This window comes from Salvelinus fontinalis, chromosome 5 (genome assembly GCF_029448725.1).
Source record: "Salvelinus fontinalis isolate EN_2023a chromosome 5, ASM2944872v1, whole genome shotgun sequence".
Lineage (NCBI taxonomy): Eukaryota > Metazoa > Chordata > Actinopteri > Salmoniformes > Salmonidae > Salvelinus > Salvelinus fontinalis.
Genome location: NC_074669.1, coordinates 40,594,151 through 40,616,802, shown reverse-complemented (window position 1 = coordinate 40,616,802; position 22,652 = coordinate 40,594,151). Strand labels below are relative to the sequence as shown.

The following is a 22,652-nucleotide window of genomic DNA, read 5'->3' as shown; positions in this document are numbered from 1 at the left end:
AACTAATATCATCCACTTTGCATGGTTTTGCATGAACGAGCCCTATACTACTCTCTTTACATATATTTAGCATCTCAATCCCCCTCTCTTGGGATGTGTGTGGTGTGTATTGCAAATTACATATTTTATTGTCTTTAGAATGATAGACTTTTTTGAAAAGACAATGTCATCATTGTAAAATTATGATTTTGTTTTTGTTCATGTGTATGTTTAAATGATTTAACCTTGCCTAGACTAGACTACATTTAGTTTGTATCTAGTCTATACATGTTACATGCCATTTAAATGTCTCCTTCCCTTTCACTTTTAAAGAGGGGCGTTGTGTGTTTATCTAGTCCACGGTTTCAGTGTTGTTCAGGTTGTGGTCAGGTTATGGTCAGTGTTTGTCAGGTTGTGGTCAGGTTGTGGTCAGGTTGTGGTCAGGTTATGGTCAGGTTATGGTCAGGTTATGGTCAGGTTGTGGTCAGGTTGTGGTCAGGTTGTGGTCAGGTTGTGGTCAGGTTGTTGTCAGGTTGTGGTCAGGTTGTGCTCAGGTTTTGGTCAGGTTGTGGTCAGGTTGTTGTCAGGTTATGTTCAGGTTGTTGTCAGGTTATGGTCAGGTTGTGGTCAGGTTGTGGTCAGGTTGTTGTCAGGTTGTGGTCAGGTTGTTGTCAGGTTGTGGTCAGGTTGTGGTCAGGTTGTGCTCAGGTTTTGGTCAGGTTGTGGTCAGGTTGTGGTCAGGTTGTGGTCAGGTTGTTGTCAGGTTATGTTCAGGTTGTTGTCAGGTTATGGTCAGGTTGTGGTCAGGTTGTGGTCAGTGTTTGTCAGTATGTGGTCAGTATGTGGTCAGGTTGTGGTCAGGTTGTGGTCAGGTTGTGGTCAGGTTGTGGTCAGTGTTTGTCAGTATGTGGTCAGGTTGTGGTCAGGTTGTGGTCAGGTTATGGTCAGGTTGTGGTCAGGTTGTGGTCAGTGTTTGTCAGTATGTGGTCAGGTTGTGGTCAGGTTGTGGTCAGGTTGTTGTCAGTATGTGGTCAGGTTGTGGTCAGGTTGTGGTCAGGTTGTTGTCAGGTTGTGGTCAGGTTGTGGTCAGGTTGTGGTCAGGTTGTGGTCAGGTTGTTGTCAGGTTGTGGTCAGGTTGTGGTCAGGTTGTGGTCAGGTTGTGGTCAGGTTGTGGTCAGGTTATGGTCAGGTTGTGGTCAGGTTATGGTCAGGTTATGGTCAGGTTATGGTCAGGTTGCTTGTCTTCTTTTCCTTCCTGTCCACTGAAGAGATGATCATCTGTTTTGTCCTTTAAAATGTGTTCAGTCAGGACAAGGCAGTGCACCAGAGAGGAAGCTGGGAAATTCAAGTGTCGGTATCGGTGGCGGCTCCTCGTCTCTGATTCAGGAGGTCAGTAACCCCGCCCCTACTTGCCCTGCCCCCTTACTCGCCTTTGCGATACCCCCCACCCACTTAACCCCGCTTCCCCTCCACCTTAACCTCCAACCAACCAACCAATTGGCTCTTAGATGCCTCCCGTAGTGCCCACCCCCTGAGGCAGTGAGTGACAGGGAGCATTGGGCTAACTAACAAAAGCTGACCAGCTATGTTTCACTCTCCTCTCCTCTCCTTTCCTTCCCTCCCATCTCTTTGAAAGACAACACCCTCTTTGGCAGATAGAGAGGTGTGAGGTAACACTCAGTCATCAATCCAATAATGGATTAACTATTGTAAATGGAGTTTGGCATTGGTGTCATGTTCTACGTATAGAAAACAGAAGGAAACTGGAGCTACTGCTTTTGGGATGTGACTTTTTAATGACTGTTTAGTTATTACCTATAGAATAGATATAGGATAAATATACGATAGATATAATATAGCTATAGGATAGATATAGCATAGATATAGCATATATATAAGATAGCTAAAGAATAAATATAAGATAGCTATAGGATAAATATAGCATAGATATAGCATATATATAAGATAGCTAAAGAATAAATATAAGATAGCTATAGGATAGATATAGCATAGATATAGCATATATATAAGATAGCTAAAGAATAAATATAAGATAGCTATAGGATAAATATAGGATATATATAGCTATAGGATAAATATAGGGTAAATATAGCATAGATATAGGATAGCTATAGAATAATTATATAAGACAGACATCAGGATAGCTATAGGATAGCTATATGATAGATATAGGATAGCTATAGGATAAATATAAGATAGATATAGGATAGCTATAGGATAGCTATATGATAGATATACGATAGCTATATGATAAATATAGGATAAATATAGGATATAAATAGGATAGATATAGGATAGCTATAGGATACATATAAGATAGATATAGGATAGATTCAGGATATATATAGCATAGATATAGGATAGCTATAGGATAGATATAGTATAAATATAGCATAGATATAGCATATATAAAGGATAGCTATAGGATATATATGGGATAGCTACAGGATAAATATATGATAGATATTATATAGATATAGGATAGATATATGATAGCTATAGGATAGCTATTAGATAGATATAGGATAGCTATAGGATAGATATAGGATAGCTATAGGATAGATATAGCATAGCTATAGGATAAATATAGGATAAATATTAGATAGATATAGGATAGATATAGGATAGCTATTAGATAGATATAGGATAGCTATAGGATAGATATAGGATAGCTATAGGATAGATATAGGATAGCTGTAGCATATATATTACATAGATATAGCATAGATATAGGATAGCTATAGCATAGATATAGCATAGCTATAGGATAAATATAGGATACATATTAGATAGATATAGGATAGATATAGAATAGCTATAGGATAGCTATTAGATAGATATAGGATAGCTATAGGACAGCTATCGGATAGATATAGGATAGCTGTACCATAGATATAACATAGATATAGCATAGATATAGGATAGATATAAGATAGATATAGGATAGCTGTAGAATAGCTGTAGGATAGATATAGATTAGCTATAGCATAGATATAGCATAGATATATATTAGATATAAGATAGATGTAGGATAGCTGTAGGATAGATATAGGACAGATATATCAATATGATGGATATAGGATAGATATGGGATAGCTATAGGACAGACTTAGGATAGATATAGGATAGATATAGCATAGATATAGCATAAATATATATAGGATAGCTGTATGATAGATATAGATTAGATATAGGACAGATATAGTTATAGAATAGATATAGGATAGCTATGGGAGAGCTATAGGATAGATACAGGATATATAGTATAGTATAGATATAGGATAGCTACAGGATAGATACAGGATAGATACAGGATAGCTATAGGATAGCTATAGGATAGATACAGGATAGATACAGGATAGATACATGATAGCTATAGGATAGCTATAGGATAGCTATAGGATGGATACAGGATAGCTATAGGATAGCTATAGGATGGATATAGGATAGCTATAGGATAGCTATAGGATACATTTAGGATAAATATAGGATAAATATAGTATAGATATAGCATAGATATAGCATAGATATAGCATAGCTATAGGATAGCTTTATGATAAATATAGGATATATATAGGATAGATATAGCATAGCTATAGGTTAGATATAGGACAGCTATGGGATAGATGCAGGATAAATATAGCATAGATATAGGATAGCTATAGGTTAGATATAGGATAGATGCAGGATAGATGCAGGATGAATACAGGATAGATATAGGATCGTCAGTTTGAGTGTCTTTCTTTCCTTCCTGTCCACTGAAGAGATGATCATCTGTTAGGTCAGCACAAGGCAGTGCGCCAGAGAGGAAGCTGGGATATAGTCACACTATGGCTACTTAATGCCTGACAACACAGTCACACTATGGCTACTTAATGCCTGACAACACAGTCACACTATGGCCACTTAATTACTGACAACACAGTCACACTATGCAGCGATTGGTAAGCTGCTCTGACAGATGAAGCTTAAAGTTAGTGAGGGAGATATAAGTCTCCAACTTCAGTAATTTTTGCAATTCGTTCCAGTCATTGGCAGCAGAGAACTGGAAGGAAAGGCGGCCGAAAGAGGTGTTGGCTTTGGGGATGACCTGTGAAATATACCTGCTGGAGCGCATGCTACGAGTGGATGCTGCTATGGTGACCAGTGAGCTGAGATAAGGCGGAGCTTAACCGAGCAAAGACTTATAGATGACCTGGAGCCAGTGGGTTTGACGACGAATATGTAGCGAGGACCAGCCAACGAGAGCATACAGGTCGCAGTGGTGGGTAGTATATGGGGCTTTGGTGACAAAACGGATGGCACTGTGATAGACTGCATCCAATTTTCTGAGTAGAGTGTTGGAGGCTATTTTGTAAATGACATCGCCAAAGTCAAGGATCGGAAGGATGGTCAGTTTTACAAGGGTATGTTTGGCAGCGTGAGTGAAGGATGCTTTGTTGTGAAATAGGAAGCCGATTCTAGATTTAACTTTGGATTGGAGAAGCTTAATGTGAGTCTGTAAGGAGAGTTTACAGTCTTGCCAGACACCTAGGTATTCATAGTTGTCCACATATTCTAGGTCGGAACCGTACAGAGTAGTGATGCTAGGCGGGCGGGCGTGTGCGGGCAGCGATCGGTCGATGAGCATGCATTTAGTTTTACTAGCGTTTAAGAGCAGTTGGAGGCCACGGAAGGAGTGTTGTATGGCATTGAAGCTCGTTTGGCGGTTTGTTAACACCGTGTCCAAAGAAGGGCCAGATGTATACAGAATGGTGTTGTCTGCATAGAGGTGGATCAGAGAATCACCAGCAGCAAGAGCGACATCATTGATATATACAGAGAAAAGAGTCGGCCCGAGAATTGAACCCTGTGGCACCCCCATAGAGTCTGCCAGAGGTCCGGACAACAGGCCCTCCGATTTGACACACTGAACTCTATCTGAGAAGTAGTTAGCGAACCAGGCGAGGCAGTCATTTGAGAAACCAAGGCTGTTGAGTCTGCCGATAAGAATACGATGATTGACACTATACATATCTATATACACATCAATTACACTATACATATCTATACACACAGCAATTACACTGTACATATCTATACGCTCAGCAATTACACTATACATATCTATACGCTCAGCAATTACACTATACATATCTATACACACAGCAATTACACTATACATATCTATACACACAGCAATTACACTATACATATCTATACACACAGCAATTACACTATACATATCTATACACACAGCAATTACACTATACATATCTATATACACAGCAATTACACTATACATATCTATATTAACATCAATTACACTATACATATCTATACACATCAATTACACTATACATATCTATACACACAGCAATTACACTATACATATCTATACGCTCAGCAATTACACTATACATTTACATTTACATTTAAGTCATTTAGCAGACGCTCTTATCCAGAGCTATACACACAGCAATTACACTATACATATCTATACACACAGCAATTACACTATACATATCTATATACACAGCAATTACACTATACATATCTATACACACAGCAATTACACTATACATATCTATACACACAGCAATTACACTATACATATCTATACACACAGCAATTACACTATACATATCTATACACACAGCAATTACACTATACATATCTATACACACAGCAATTACACTATACATATCTATATTAACATCAATTACACTATACATATCTATATTAACATCAATTACACTATACATATCTATATTAACATCAATTACACTATACATATCTATACACACAGCAATTACACTATACATATCTATACACACAGCAATTACACTATACATATCTATACACACAGCAATTACACTACTTCAAGGCCAGCCTACTTTCTGATACAAAGTGACGTGTACTTAACCTAGCGCCCGTAATAAAGCGCAATGTACATTGAAAAACTGTGTCCAATGGCTTGAATACAGTGGCAACTGCATTTATATAGACAATATCCCCATGGTCAATAACTGGAATTCATGTTACATACAAATAAACCATCTATTAAGCCCAAAATGTTAATAACGGGTATATACAGTATATACTCTACATGGCCAAAAGTATGTGAACATTTGCTCGTCGAACATCCAAAATCATGGGGATTATAATGGAGTTTGTCCCCCCCTTTGCTGCTATAACAGCCTCCACTCTTCTGGGAAGGCTTTCCACTAGATGTTGGAACATTGCTGCTATAACAGCCTACACTTTTCTGGGAAGGCTTTCCACTAGGTGTTGGAACATTGCTGCTATAACAGACTCCACTCTTCTGGGAAGGCTTTCCACTAGGTGTTGGAACATTGCTACTATAACAGCCTCCACTCTTCTGGGAAGGCTTTCCACTAGGTGTTGGAACATTGCTGCTATAACAGCCTCCACTCTTCTGGGAAGGCTTTCCACTAGATGTTGGAATATTGCTGCTATAAAAGCCTCCACTCTTCTGGGAAGGCTTTCCACTAGATGTTGGAACATTGCTGCTGTAACAGCCTCCACTCTTCTGGGAAGGCTTTCCACTAGATGTTGGAACATTGCTGCTATAACAGCCTCCACTCTTCTGGGAAAGCTTTCCACTAGATGTTGGAACATTGCTGATATAACAGCCTCCACTCTTCTGGGAAAGCTTTCCACTAGGTGTTGGAACATTGCTGCTATAACAGCCTACACTTTTCTGGGAAGGCTTTCCACTAGATGTTGGAACATTGCTGCTCTAACAGCCTCCACTCTTCTGGGAAGGCTTTCCACTAGAAGTTGGAACATTGCTGCTATAACAGCCTCCACTCTTCTGGGAAGGCTTTCCACTAGATGTTGGAACATTGCTGCTATAACAGCCTCCACTCTTCTGGGAAGGCTTTCCACTAGATGTTGGAACATTGCTGCTATAACAGCCTCCACTCTTTTTGGAAGGCTTTCCACTAGATGTTGGAACATTGCTGCTAAAACAGCCTCCACTCTTCTGGGAAGGCTTTCCACTAGATGATGGAACATTGCTGCGGGGACTTGCTTCCATTCAGCCACAAGTGCATTATTGAGGTCGGGCACTGATGTTGGGTGATAAGGCCTGGCTGGGAGTTGGTGTTCCAATTCATCCCAAAGGTGTTCGATTGGGTTGAGGTCAGGGCTCTGTGCAGGCCAGTTAAGTTCTTCCACATCGATCTCCAAACCATTTCTGGATGGACCTGACTTTGTGCACATGGGCATTGTTATGCTGAAACAAGAAAGGGCCTTCCCCAAACTGCTGCCACAAAGTTGGAAGCAGAGAATCTGGCAGAATGTCATTGTATGCTGTAGCGTTAAGATTTCCCTTCACTGGAACTAAGGGGCCTGAACCATGAAAAACAGCCCGGACCATTATTCCTCCTCCACCAAACTTTACAGTTGGCACTCTGCATTGGGGCAGGTAGCGTTCTCTAGGCATCCACCAAACCCAGATCTGTCCGTCGGACTGACAGATAGGGAATTGTGACATCACTCCAAAGAACGCATTTTCACTGCTCCAGAGTGCAATGTGCAATGTCGGCGAACTTTACACCATTCGAGACGACGCTTGGCATTGCACATGGTGATCTTAGGCTTGTGTGCGGCTGCTCGACCATGGAAACCCATTTCATGAAGCTCCCAGCGAACAGTTCTTGTGCTTCCAGGGGTGTATTATGGATCCTCATTCGTTCCTGCCAAGGCAGCAGCTACTCTTCCTGGGGTTTATTATGAATCCCCATTAGTTTCTGCCAAGGCAGCAGCTACTCTTCCTGGGGTTTATTACGGATCCCCATTAGCTCCTGCCAAGGCAGCAGCTACTCTTCCTGGGGTTTATTATGGATCCCCATTAGTTCCTGTCAAGGCAGCAGCTACTCTTCCTGGGGTTTATTATGAATCCCCATTAGTTTCTGCCAAGGCAGCAGCTACTCTTCCTGGGGTTTATTACGGATCCCCATTAGCTCCTGCCAAGGCAGCAGCTACTCTTCCTGGGGTTTATTATGGATCCCCATTAGTTCCTGCCAAGGCAGCAGCTACTCTTCCTGGGGTTTATTATGGATCCCCATTAGTTTATGCCAAGGCAGCAGCTACTCTTCCTGGAGTTTATTATGGATCCCCATTAGTTCCTGTCAAGGCAGCAGCTACTCTTCCTGGGGTTTATTATGGATCCCCATTAGTTCCTGCCAAGGCAGCAGCTACTCTTCCTGGGGTTTATTATGGATCCCCATTAGCTCCTGCCAAGGCAGCAGCTACTCTTCCTGGGGTTTATAATGGATCCCCGTTGGTTCCTGCCAAGGCAGCAGCTACTCTTCCTGGGGTTTATTATGGATCTCCATTAGTTCCTGCCAAGGCAGCAGCTACTCTTCCTGGGGTTTATTATGGATCTCCATTAGTTCCTGCCAAGGCAGCAGCTACTCTTCCTGGGGTTTATTATGGAACCCCATTAGTTCCTGCCAAGGCAGCAGCTACTCTTCCTGGGGTTTATTATGGATCCCCATTAGTTTCTGCCAAGGCAGCAGCTACTCTTCCTGGAGTTTATTATGGATCCCCATTAGTTCCTGCCAAGGCAGCAGCTACTCTTCCTGGGGTTTATTATGGATCCCCATTAGTTCCTGCCAAGGCAGCAGCTACTCTTCCTGGGGTTTATTATGGATCCCCATTAGCTCCTGCCAAGGCAGCAGCTACTCTTCCTGGGGTTTATAATGGATCCCCGTTGGTTCCTGCCAAGGCAGCAGCTACTCTTCCTGGGGTTTATTATGGATCTCCATTAGTTCCTGCCAAGGCAGCAGCTACTCTTCCTGGGGTTTATTATGGATCTCCATTAGTTCCTGCCAAGGCAGCAGCTACTCTTCCTGGGGTTTATTATGGATCTCCATTAGTTCCTGCCAAGGCAGCAGCTACTCTTCCTGGGGTTTATTATGGATCCCCATTAGTTCCTGCCAAGGCAGCAGCTACTCTTCCTGGGGTTTAATATGGATCTCCATTAGTTCCTGCCAAGGCAGCAGCTACTCTTCCTGGGGTTTATTATGGATCTCCATTAGTTCCTGCCAAGGCAGCAGCTACTCTTCCTGGGGTTTATTATGCATCCCCATTAGTTCCTGTCAAGGCAGCAGCTACTCTTCCTGGGGTTTATTATGGATTCCCATTAGTTCCTGCCAAGGCAGCAGCTACTCTTCCTGGGGTTTATTATGGATCTCCATTAGTTCCTGCCAAGGCAGCAGCTACTCTTCCTGGGGTTTATTATGGATCTCCATTAGTTCCTGCCAAGGCAGCAGCTACTCTTCCTGGGGTTTATTATGGATCTCCATTAGTTCCTGCCAAGGCAGCAGCTACTCTTCCTGGGGTTTATTATGGATCTCCATTAGTTCCTGCCAAGGCAGCAGCTACTCTTCCTGGGGTTTATTATGGATCCCCATTAGTTCCTGCCAAGGCAGCAGCTACTCTTCCTGGGGTTTATTATGAATCCCCATTAGTTCCTGCCAAGGCAGCAGCTACTCTTCCTGGGGTTTAATATGGATCTCCATTAGTTCCTGCCAAGGCAGCAGCTACTCTTCCTGGGGTTTATTATGGATCTCCATTAGTTCCTGCCAAGGCAGCAGCTACTCTTCCTGGGGTTTATTATGAATCCCCATTAGTTCCTGTCAAGGCAGCAGCTACTCTTCCTGGGGTTTATTATGGATTCCCATTAGTTCCTGCCAAGGCAGCAGCTACTCTTCCTGGGGTTTATTATGGATCTCCATTAGTTCCTGCCAAGGCAGCAGCTACTCTTCCTGGGGTTTATTATGGATCCCCATTAGTTCCTGTCAAGGCAGCAGCTACTCTTCCTGGGGGTTTATTATGGATCCCCATTAGTTCCTGCCAAGGCAGCAGCTACTCTTCCTGGGGTTTATTATGGATCCCCATTAGTTCCTGCCAAGGCAGCAGCTACTCTTCCTGGGGTTTATTATGAATCCCCATTAGTTCCTGCCAAGGCAGCAGCTACTCTTCCTGGGGTTTAATATGGATCTCCATTAGTTCCTGCCAAGGCAGCAGCTACTCTTCCTGGGGTTTATTATGGATCTCCATTAGTTCCTGCCAAGGCAGCAGCTACTCTTCCTGGGGTTTATTATGCATCCCCATTAGTTCCTGTCAAGGCAGCAGCTACTCTTCCTGGGGTTTATTATGGATTCCCATTAGTTCCTGCCAAGGCAGCAGCTACTCTTCCTGGGGTTTATTATGGATCTCCATTAGTTCCTGCCAAGGCAGCAGCTACTCTTCCTGGGGTTTATTATGGATCCCCATTAGTTCCTGTCAAGGCAGCAGCTACTCTTCCTGGGGGTTTATTATGGATCCCCATTAGTTCCTGCCAAGGCAGCAGCTACTCTTCCTGGGGTTTATTATGGATCCCCATTAGTTCCTGCCAAGGCAGCAGCTACTCTTCCTGGGGTTTATTATGGATCTCCATTAGTTCCTGCCAAGGCAGCAGCTACTCTTCCTGGGGTTTATTATGGATCTCCATTAGTTCCTGCCAAGGCAGCAGCTACTCTTCCTGGGGTTTATTATGGATCCCCATTAGTTCCTGCCAAGGCAGCAGCTACTCTTCCTGGGGTTTATTATGGATCTCCATTAGTTCCTGCCAAGGCAGCAGCTACTCTTCCTGGGGTTTATTATGGATCCCCATTAGTTCCTGCCAAGGCAGCAGCTACTCTTCCTGGGGTTTATTATGGATCCCCATTAGCTCCTGCCAAGGCAGCAGCTACTCTTCCTGGGGTTTATAATGGATCCCCGTTGGTTCCTGCCAAGGCAGCAGCTACTCTTCCTGGGGTTTATTATGGATCTCCATTAGTTCCTGCCAAGGCAGCAGCTACTCTTCCTGGGGTTTATTATGGATCTCCATTAGTTCCTGCCAAGGCAGCAGCTACTCTTCCTGGGGTTTATTATGGATCTCCATTAGTTCCTGCCAAGGCAGCAGCTACTCTTCCTGGGGTTTATTATGGATCCCCATTAGTTCCTGCCAAGGCAGCAGCTACTCTTCCTGGGGTTTATTATGAATCCCCATTAGTTCCTGCCAAGGCAGCAGCTACTCTTCCTGGGGTTTAATATGGATCTCCATTAGTTCCTGCCAAGGCAGCAGCTACTCTTCCTGGGGTTTATTATGGATCTCCATTAGTTCCTGCCAAGGCAGCAGCTACTCTTCCTGGGGTTTATTATGCATCCCCATTAGTTCCTGTCAAGGCAGCAGCTACTCTTCCTGGGGTTTATTATGGATTCCCATTAGTTCCTGCCAAGGCAGCAGCTACTCTTCCTGAGGTTTATTATGGATCTCCATTAGTTCCTGCCAAGGCAGCAGCTACTCTTCCTGGGGTTTATTATGGATCCCCATTAGTTCCTGTCAAGGCAGCAGCTACTCTTCCTGGGGTCCGGCAATAAGGCAGTTATATACAATTTAAAATATTACGTGACATTCATAATAGATTTCACAGAACACTAAGTGGCGCATTGAGGATGAAATGTTCTGAAACTTTTTTATATTTTGTGATATTCATCTCAACGTAGTACTAGAGTGTAGAATACACACAGGGACAGGTGGGTTCATGATTTCTATTGAAATAAAGTTATTGAGATCACAAATGTGAAAAGGTAAGATTGAAGTTCTTGACGGTTCTAGTGTTGCTAAGACAGGGTAATAAAACGACAAATATCAGATGTACAAAAGTAGAGCGCAGGTAGTACAGTGCTCACTTGAATAATATATGTAAATCTCAGTATGACTTCTATGGTTAATAAGTAAAGGATTTTTTAAAAACTGCTTAGTGGGCATTATATAAATCATAATTTATTATTGAGGGTCAAATAGCTTGAATAGTTCACTCTTGTGAAAAACGAATTCCACACTGCTCTGTAAAGAAACGTATGATGACAAGCTAAGAGGTCTTCTGTCCATTATCCTGCAAGCGACCTTAACGTCAAATGGAATTCCCACTCTGACCTTAATACAACATCTAATGGAATGCCCACTCTGACCTTAATACAACACCTAATGGAATGCCCACTCTGACCTTAATACAACATCTAATGGAATGCCCACTCTGACCTTAATACAACATCTAATGGAATGCCCACTCTGACCTTAATACAACATCTAATGGAATGCCCACTCTGACCTTAATACAACATCTAATGGAATGCCCACTCTGACCTTAATACAACATCTAATGGAATGCCCACTCTGACCTTAATACAACATCTAATGGAATGCCCACTCTGACCTTAATACAACATCTAATGGAATGCCCACTCTGACCTTAATACAACATCTAATGGAATGCCCACTCTGACCTTAATACAACATCTAATGGAATGCCCACTCTGACCTTAATACAACATCTAATGGAATGCCCACTCTGACCTTAATACAACATCTAATGGAATGACCACTCTGACTTTAATACAACATCTAATGGAATGCCCACTCTGACCTTAATACAACATCTATTGGAATGCCCACTCTGACCTTAATACAACATCTAATGGAATGCCCACTCTGACCTTAATACAACATCTAATGTAATGCCCACTCTGACCTTAATACAACACCTAATGGAATGCCCACTCTGACCTTAATACAACACCTAATGTAATGCCCACTCTGACCTTAATACAACATCTAATGGAATGCCCACTCTGACCTTAATACAACATCTAATGGAATGCCCACTCTGACCTTAATACAACATCTAATGGAATGCCCACTCTGACCTTAATACAACATCTAATGGAATGCCCACTCTGACCTTAATACAACACCTAATGGAATGCTCACTCTGACCTTAATACAACATCTAATGGAATGCCCACTCTGACCTTAATACAACACCTAATGTAATGCCCACTCTGACCTTAATACAACATCTAATGGAATGCCCACTCTGACCTTAATACAACATCTAATGGAATGCCCACTCTGACCTTAATACAACATCTAATGGAATGCCCACTCTGACCTTAATACAACATCTAATGGAATGCCCACTCTGACCTTAATACAACGTCTAATGTAATGCCCACTCTGACCTTAATACAACACCTAATGTAATGCCCACTCTGACCTTAATACAACATCTAATGTAATGCCCACTCTGACCTTAATACAACACCTAATGTAATGCCCACTCTGACCTTAATACAACACCTAATGTAATGCCCACTCTGACCTTAATACAACATCTAATGTAATGCCCACTCTGACCTTAATACAACATCTAATGGAATGCCCACTCTGACCTTAATACAACATCTAATGGAATGCCCACTCTGACCTTAATACAACATCTAATGGAATGCCCACTCTGACCTTAATACAACATCTAATGGAATGCCCACTCTGACCTTAATACAACATCTAATGTAATGCCCACTCTGACCTTAATACAACACCTAATGTAATGCCCACTCTGACCTTAATACAACACCTAATGTAATGCCCACTCTGACCTTAATACAACACCTAATGTAATGCCCACTCTGACCTTAATACAACATCTAATGTAATGCCCACTCTGACCTTAATACAACACCTAATGTAATGCCCACTCTGACCTTAATACAACACCTAATGGAATGCCCACTCTGACCTTAATACAACATCTAATGGAATGCCCACTCTGACCTTAATACAACATCTAATGTAATCCCCACTCTGACCTTAATACAACATCTAATGTAATGCCCACTCTGACCTTAATACAACATCTAATGTAATGACCACTCTGACCTTCTTACAACAATGGCATGAAAAGCTATCGCCCTTTTTTTTCGCTTAGAATGCGGTGGTCGGAGAGAAAAAATGGTCCTTTGATTATTGTGTGAAGAAAGTAGGATTGTATTTATTGCATCCTGAAACCCGATCTTTTTTTCCCAGGCAGTGACAGACCCTTTTCTTTTCCCACTGCATTCCACTCTCGAGGTCGTTGGCCATTGCAATGTCCTTGAAACAACACAATTTAAAAGAGAGGAAAACAACATATTTTTTTTTTTGCCATAAATGTCTTTGATGGTCTCTTGTCCTTTCCTCAGACATTCTTCATGGACCAGGGGTCTTTTGTTCCCCCCCCCCCGAAGTGGTACTGGCTCTCGCTGCCTTCATCCGAAGCCCGAGTTATTTCCTGTGTCATTTGGTTTGATTCCGTTGGATAGCAGACAATCCATCCTTGTGTCCACCTTTAACCCATCTGTAGAAGAAGACGAATAGAATAAGAGATTATACATCAACATGTCCTAATGGAAATTCTGTGATAATTGGCAGAGGGAAATAGTTTGTCTTTAGCAGGCGATGGGGGTTTCCCAGGTTTGCTGCCGAACACCTCAGCGAAAAGTGGGAACTGAAAGAGAAAAAGCAGTAGGGAGAGGACACACTAGTTGATTAACGCCATTAAAGCCATATGCGTCTTCATTTTAACTGTAATAAAGAGGAATCCTCCCCCAAGCCTGGGCCTCAGCTGCTCTACCGTCAGGATCGGGAAAGAAATCAGTAAATTCAGATTGAAAGTGTAGTTATAATACAATACAAAACTAGATATAGTTCCTAACACGCTTTATAGATCCTCTGGTATTTAGAAGGAAACAGTTGGACTTCCTTTCTTTGTTATCCCTGCTCAGATAGCACAGAGGAATAACATTGCACAAACAAAGGAAGGTTATAACTATCGGGGGGGGGGGGGGGGGGCTTAGTCCCCCTCCATTTTTATTTGGCCTCAATGGTATGAGAGCGAAGAATGAAGATGAAACCTCTTATTATAAATGATAATACATTCTGATCAATTTGCTCCAGATACAACACAAACACATTTGACCCTTGACCCCCCCCCCCCGACCCCACCCCCCACCCTCTTACATCAGTTGGAAATTCTGGTGGCTCTTCATAAAATAATGATATGACTGAGTAAGACCTAGTGGCTAGGACTCCTCTATAGCCAATCATTATTTACTGCCCCACTAAAAGGCGATAGCCATCTCCATCAGCCCGTGGATATAATCCCATTCTCCCCGAATAAGGCCTAATGACGTAAAAATAGAATTCTGACAAGGTAATGGATTTTTTTTTTCTTTTTTCTTGACCAATTTCCATTCACAGCCCATCAACGCTCCTTCCTGACAAATGTCCGGTCGGCCGTGTAGTAAGAGCCGCGCTCACTGTGGAGAGGAGAGGATGGAGGATTATTGAAGCGGCTTCACATGGAGAATGATAAATCAATATTAACCCCTTTGGAAGAAAAAAATAAAAGACAAGAGAGGCCAATGGAGGCTATATAATTCAGGAGGGAAGGAGAGAGTCAGCACTTAAAAGAATGGTCAACAGTGGACTTGTTTTTGGCGTCAAACAGACCCATGTGGCCCAGGCAGGGGGTTAGACTCGGCCAGGGGTTGGCTGGAGCAAGGTCTCTACAGGGGGTGATCTCTGTCTCTCTCTCTCTCTCTCTCTCTCTGTCTCTTTCTCTCTCTCTCTCTCTCTGTCTCTCTCTCTCTCTTTCTCTCTGTCTCTCTGTCTCTCTCACTAACTCTCTAACTCTCTCTCTGTCTCTCTCTGTCTCTCTCTCTCTCTGTCTCTCTCTCTCTCTCTCTCTCTCTCTCTCTCTCTCTCTCTCTCTCTCTCTCTAACTAATAAACATTTATAAAAGATAACTAAGAGGAAATGAGGCTCCACACGGCCCTCCGGCCGACTGAACTATGAAACACTATTCTCACTGCTGTGGTGTTTGAGTAGAAACATTAATTAATACGTCACTCAAATTCCTGGAGTAAATTAATAAAGATTGACAATCTTTCTTAAAATCTAGAATCCTAAATTGCCCACATCCATTTTATTATTTAATGATATCTATAGTAACCATTGATTTTTTTGTTGTTGAAGAATATCATTTATAAATGCCTCATGAGCTTAGTTCAAATGGCACACTCCATGAGAAACCAAAATATAAGCGTGTTTTACTAAACAAAGTAAATGTAAACACATACGGCATAGCCTCAAAACATGGTTAAAACGGGTCAGTCCTTGCATCAAAATGACCTGTATTTGAATTTGAGATTCGTAAAAAATGTCCAGCTCAGCTTTTTACCAGAAACCAAGGCAGGGTGTCCACTTTGTTATTGTTAAAATGAAGAGTTATAGCTTTAAATGCCAAACCTATATAATCCCTACAAAAACCCATGTCTGCGTCTTAAAGAATGTGGCCATGGCCTGGTCTGTAAGGGGATCCTCTTTTATCAGCTGAGGAATCAGTGCTGTGAAATCTAACAGGAGCTTGCTGACACTCTGTTTCTATTTGGGACTGACCCACATCCAGCAACACTATGCCTCTGTGGTAGAGCTCTGCTAACTGTTCCCGGGGCTGCGTTCCAAACTGCACCCTGCTCCCCCTAACTACACCCTATTCCCTATATAGATGCTTTACTTTTCAACAGAGCCTTATGTGCCCTGGACAAGTGCCATTTGGAATGCACCTCCTGGATTCCTTAGTTGGTCAGAGATCACTAAGGGGGATCACAGTGTTAAAACAACAGATTAGTGAGGGAGCGCATGAGGCAGGGAAGCTAACACTCCAATACATGTAGGATAACACTCCAATACATGTAGGATAACACTCTAATGCATGTAGGATAACACTCTAATACATGTAGGATAACACTCTAATACATGTAGGATAACACTCCAATACATGTAGGATAACACTCTAATACATGTAGGATAACACTGCAATACATGTAGGATAACACTCCAATACATGTAGGATAACACTCCAATACATGTAGGATAACACTCCAATACATGTAGGATAACACTCGAATACATGTAGGATAACACTCCAATACATGTAGGATAACACTCTAATACATGTAGGATAACACTCTAATACATGTAGGATAACACTCCAATACATGTAGGATAACACTCCAATACATGTAGGATAACACTCTAATGCATGTAGGATAACACTCTAATACATGTAGGATAACACTCTAATACATGTAGGATAACACTCCAATACATGTAGGATAACACTCTAATACATGTAGGATAACACTGCAATACATGTAGGATAACACTCCAATACATGTAGGATAACACTCCAATACATGTAGGATAACACTCCAATACATGTAGGATAACACTCGAATACATGTAGGATAACACTCCAATACATGTAGGATAACACTCTAATACATGTAGGATAACACTCTAATACATGTAGGATAACACTCCAATACATGTAGGATAACACTCCAATACATGTAGGATAACACTCCAATACATGTAGGATAACACTCTAATACATGTAGGATAACACTCCAATACATGTAGGATAACACTCTAATACATGTAGGATAACACTCCAATACATGTAGGATAACACTCTAATACATGTAGGATAACACTCCAATACATGTAGGATAACACTCTAATACATATAGGATAACACTCCAATACATGTAGGATAACACTCCAATACATGTAGGATAACACTCCAATACATGTAGGATAACACTCTAATACATGTAGGATAACACTCCAATACATGTAGAATAACACTCCAATACATGTAGGATAACACTCCAATACATGTAGGATAACACTCCAATACATGTAGGATAACACTCTAATACATGTAGGATAACACTGCAATACATGTAGGATAACACTCCAATACATGTAGGATAACACTCCAATACATGTAGGATAACACTCCAATACATGTAGGATAACACTCGAATACATGTAGGATAACACTCCAATACATGTAGGATAACACTCTAATACATGTAGGATAACACTCTAATACATGTAGGATAACACTCCAATACATGTAGGATAACACTCCAATACATGTAGGATAACACTCCAATACATGTAGGATAACACTCTAATACATGTAGGATAACACTCCAATACATGTAGGATAACACTCTAATACATGTAGGATAACACTCCAATACATGTAGGATAACACTCTAATACATGTAGGATAACACTCCAATACATGTAGGATAACACTCTAATACATATAGGATAACACTCCAATACATGTAGGATAACACTCCAATACATGTAGGATAACACTCCAATACATGTAGGATAACACTCTAATACATGTAGGATAACACTCCAATACATGTAGAATAACACTCCAATACATGTAGGATAACACTCCAATACATGTAGGATAACACTCTAATACATGTAGGCTACCCTCTAATACATGTAGGCTGACACTCCAATACATGTAGGCTAACACTCTAATACATGTAGGATAACACTCCAATACATGTAGGATAACACTCCAATACATGTAGGATAACACTCTAATAAATGTAGGCTAACAATCTAATAAATGTAGGATAACACTCTAATACATGTAGGATAACACTCTAATACATGTAGGATAACACTCTAATACATGTAGGATAACACTCTAATACATGTAGGATAACACTCTAATATATGTAGGATAACACTCTAATACGTGTAGGATAACACTCTAATACATGTAGGATAACACTCCAATACATGTAGGATACCACTCTAATACATGTAGGATAACACTCCAATACATGTAGGATAACACTCTAATACATGTAGGATAACACTCCAATACATGTAGGATAACACTCTAATACATATAGGATAACACTCCAATACATGTAGGATAACACTCCAATACATGTAGGATAACACTCCAATACATGTAGGATAACACTCTAATACATGTAGGATAACACTCCAATACATGTAGAATAACACTCCAATACATGTAGGATAACACTCCAATACATGTAGGATAACACTCTAATACATGTAGGCTACCCTCTAATACATGTAGGCTGACACTCCAATACATGTAGGCTAACACTCTAATACATGTAGGATAACACTCCAATACATGTAGGATAACACTCCAATACATGTAGGATAACACTCTAATAAATGTAGGCTAACAATCTAATAAATGTAGGATAACACTCTAATACATGTAGGATAACACTCTAATACATGTAGGATAACACTCTAATACATGTAGGATAACACTCTAATACATGTAGGATAACACTCCAATACATGCAGGATAACACTCCAATACATGTAGGATAACACTCTAATACATGTAGGATAACACTCTAATACATGTAGGATAACACTCTAATACATGTAGGATAACACTCCAATACATGTAGGATACCACTCTAATACATGTAGGATAACACTCCAATACATGTAGGATACCACTCCAATACATGTAGGATAACACTCTAATAAATGTAGGCTAACAATTTAATAAATGTAGGATAACACTCTAATACATGTAGGATAACACTCTAATACATGTAGGATAATACTCTAATACATGTAGGATAACACTCTAATACATGTAGGATAACACTCCAATACATGTAGGATAACACTCCAATACATATAGGATAACACTCTAATACATGTAGGATAACACTCCAATACATGTAGGATAACACTCCAATACATGTAGGATAACACTCTAATAAATGTAGGATAACACTCTAATACATGTAGGCTAACAATCTAATAAATGTAGGATAACACTCTAATACATGTAGGCTAACAATCTAATAAATGTAGGATAACACTCTAATACATGTAGGATAACACTCTAATACATGTAGAATAACACTCTAATACATATACGATAACACTCCAATACATGTAGGATAACACTCCAATACATGTAGGATAACACTCTAATACATGTAGGATAACACTCCAATACATGTAGAATAACACTCCAATACATGTAGGATAACACTCCAATACATGTAGGATAACACTCTAATACATGTAGGCTACCCTCTAATACATGTAGGCTGACACTCCAATACATGTAGGATAACACTCTAATACATGTAGTATAACACTCCAATACATGTAGGATAACACTCTAATAAATGTAGGCTAACAATCTAATAAATGTAGGATAACACTTTAATACATGTAGGATAACACTCTAATACATGTAGGATAACACTCCAATACATGTAGGATAACACTCTAATACATGTAGGATAACACTCCAATACATGCAGGATAACACTCTAATACATGTAGGATAACACTCTAATACATGTAGGATAACACTCTAATACATGTAGGATAACACTCTAATACATGTAGGATAACACTCTAATATATGTAGGATAACACTCTAATACGTGTAGGATAACACTCTAATACATGTAGGATAACACTCCAATACATGTAGGATACCACTCTAATACATGTAGGATAACACTCCAATACATGTAGGATAACACTCTAATACATGTAGGATAACACTCCAATACATGTAGGATAACACTCTAATACATATAGGATAACACTCCAATACATGTAGGATAACACTCCAATACATGTAGGATAACACTCCAATACATGTAGGATAACACTCTAATACATGTAGGATAACACTCCAATACATGTAGAATAACACTCCAATACATGTAGGATAACACTCCAATACATGTAGGATAACACTCTAATACATGTAGGCTACCCTCTAATACATGTAGGCTGACACTCCAATACATGTAGGCTAACACTCTAATACATGTAGGATAACACTCCAATACATGTAGGATAACACTCCAATACATGTAGGATAACACTCTAATAAATGTAGGCTAACAATCTAATAAATGTAGGATAACACTCTAATACATGTAGGATAACACTCTAATACATGTAGGATAACACTCTAATACATGTAGGATAACACTCTAATACATGTAGGATAACACTCCAATACATGCAGGATAACACTCCAATACATGTAGGATAACACTCTAATACATGTAGGATAACACTCTAATACATGTAGGATAACACTCTAATACATGTAGGATAACACTCCAATACATGTAGGATACCACTCTAATACATGTAGGATAACACTCCAATACATGTAGGATACCACTATAATACATGTAGGATAACACTCTAATAAATGTAGGCTAACAATTTAATAAATGTAGGATAACACTCTAATACATGTAGGATAACACTCTAATACATGTAGGATAATACTCTAATACATGTAGGATAACACTCTAATACATGTAGGATAACACTCCAATACATGTAGGATAACACTCCAATACATATAGGATAACACTCTAATACATGTAGGATAACACTCCAATACATGTAGGATAACACTCCAATACATGTAGGATAACACTCTAATAAATGTAGGATAACACTCTAATACATGTAGGCTAACAATCTAATAAATGTAGGATAACACTCTAATACATGTAGGCTAACAATCTAATAAATGTAGGATAACACTCTAATACATGTAGGATAACACTCTAATACATGTAGAATAACACTCTAATACATATACGATAACACTCCAATACATGTAGGATAACACTCCAATACATGTAGGATAACACTCTAATACATGTAGGATAACACTCCAATACATGTAGAATAACACTCCAATACATGTAGGATAACACTCCAATACATGTAGGATAACACTCTAATACATGTAGGCTACCCTCTAATACATGTAGGCTGACACTCCAATACATGTAGGATAACACTCTAATACATGTAGTATAACACTCCAATACATGTAGGATAACACTCTAATAAATGTAGGCTAACAATCTAATAAATGTAGGATAACACTTTAATACATGTAGGATAACACTCTAATACATGTAGGATAACACTCCAATACATGTAGGATAACACTCTAATACATGTAGGATAACACTCCAATACATGCAGGATAACACTCCAATACATGTAGGATAACACTCTAATACATGTAGGATAACACTCTAATACATGTAGGATAACACTCTAATACATGTAGGATAACACTCCAATACATGTAGGATACCACTCTAATACATGTAGGATAACACTCCAATACATGTAGGATACCACTCCAATACATGTAGGATAACACTCTAATAAATGTAGGCTAACAATTTAATAAATGTAGGATAACACTCTAATACATGTAGGATAACACTCTAATACATGTAGGATAATACTCTAATACATGTAGGATAACACTCTAATACATGTAGGATAACACTCCAATACATGTAGGATAACACTCCAATACATATAGGATAACACTCTAATACATGTAGGATAACACTCCAATACATGTAGGATAACACTCCAATACATGTAGGATAACACTCTAATAAATGTAGGATAACACTCTAATACATGTAGGCTAACAATCTAATAAATGTAGGATAACACTCTAATACATGTAGGCTAACAATCTAATAAATGTAGGTTAACACTCTAATACATGTAGGCTAACAATCTAATAAATGTAGGATAACACTCTAATACATGTAGGATAACACTCTAATACATGTAGGATAACACTCTAATACATATAGGATAACACTCCAATACATGTAGGATAACACTCCAATACATGTAGGATAACACTCTAATACATGTAGGATAACACTCCAATACATGTAGAATAACACTCCAATACATGTAGGATAACACTCCAATACATGTAGGATAACACTCTAATACATGTAGGCTACCCTCTAATACATGTAGGCTGACACTCCAATACATGTAGGCTAACACA

General features: G+C 40.0%; 1 protein-coding gene across 1 annotated transcript in view; it reads left to right on the top strand.

Annotated features, from left to right (window-relative positions):
* Window positions 1–960: 960 nt before the first annotated feature.
* The window catches only part of LOC129856089 (AT-rich interactive domain-containing protein 3A-like), a 212,112-nt gene continuing 190,420 nt past the window's right edge, over window positions 961–22,652 (top strand). Inside the window, exons 1-2 of the mRNA XM_055924209.1 lie at window positions 961–987; window positions 1,285–1,368. Of these exons, the coding sequence (XP_055780184.1) occupies window positions 961–987; window positions 1,285–1,368 (111 nt within the window). The remainder of the gene's footprint in view (window positions 988–1,284; window positions 1,369–22,652) is intronic.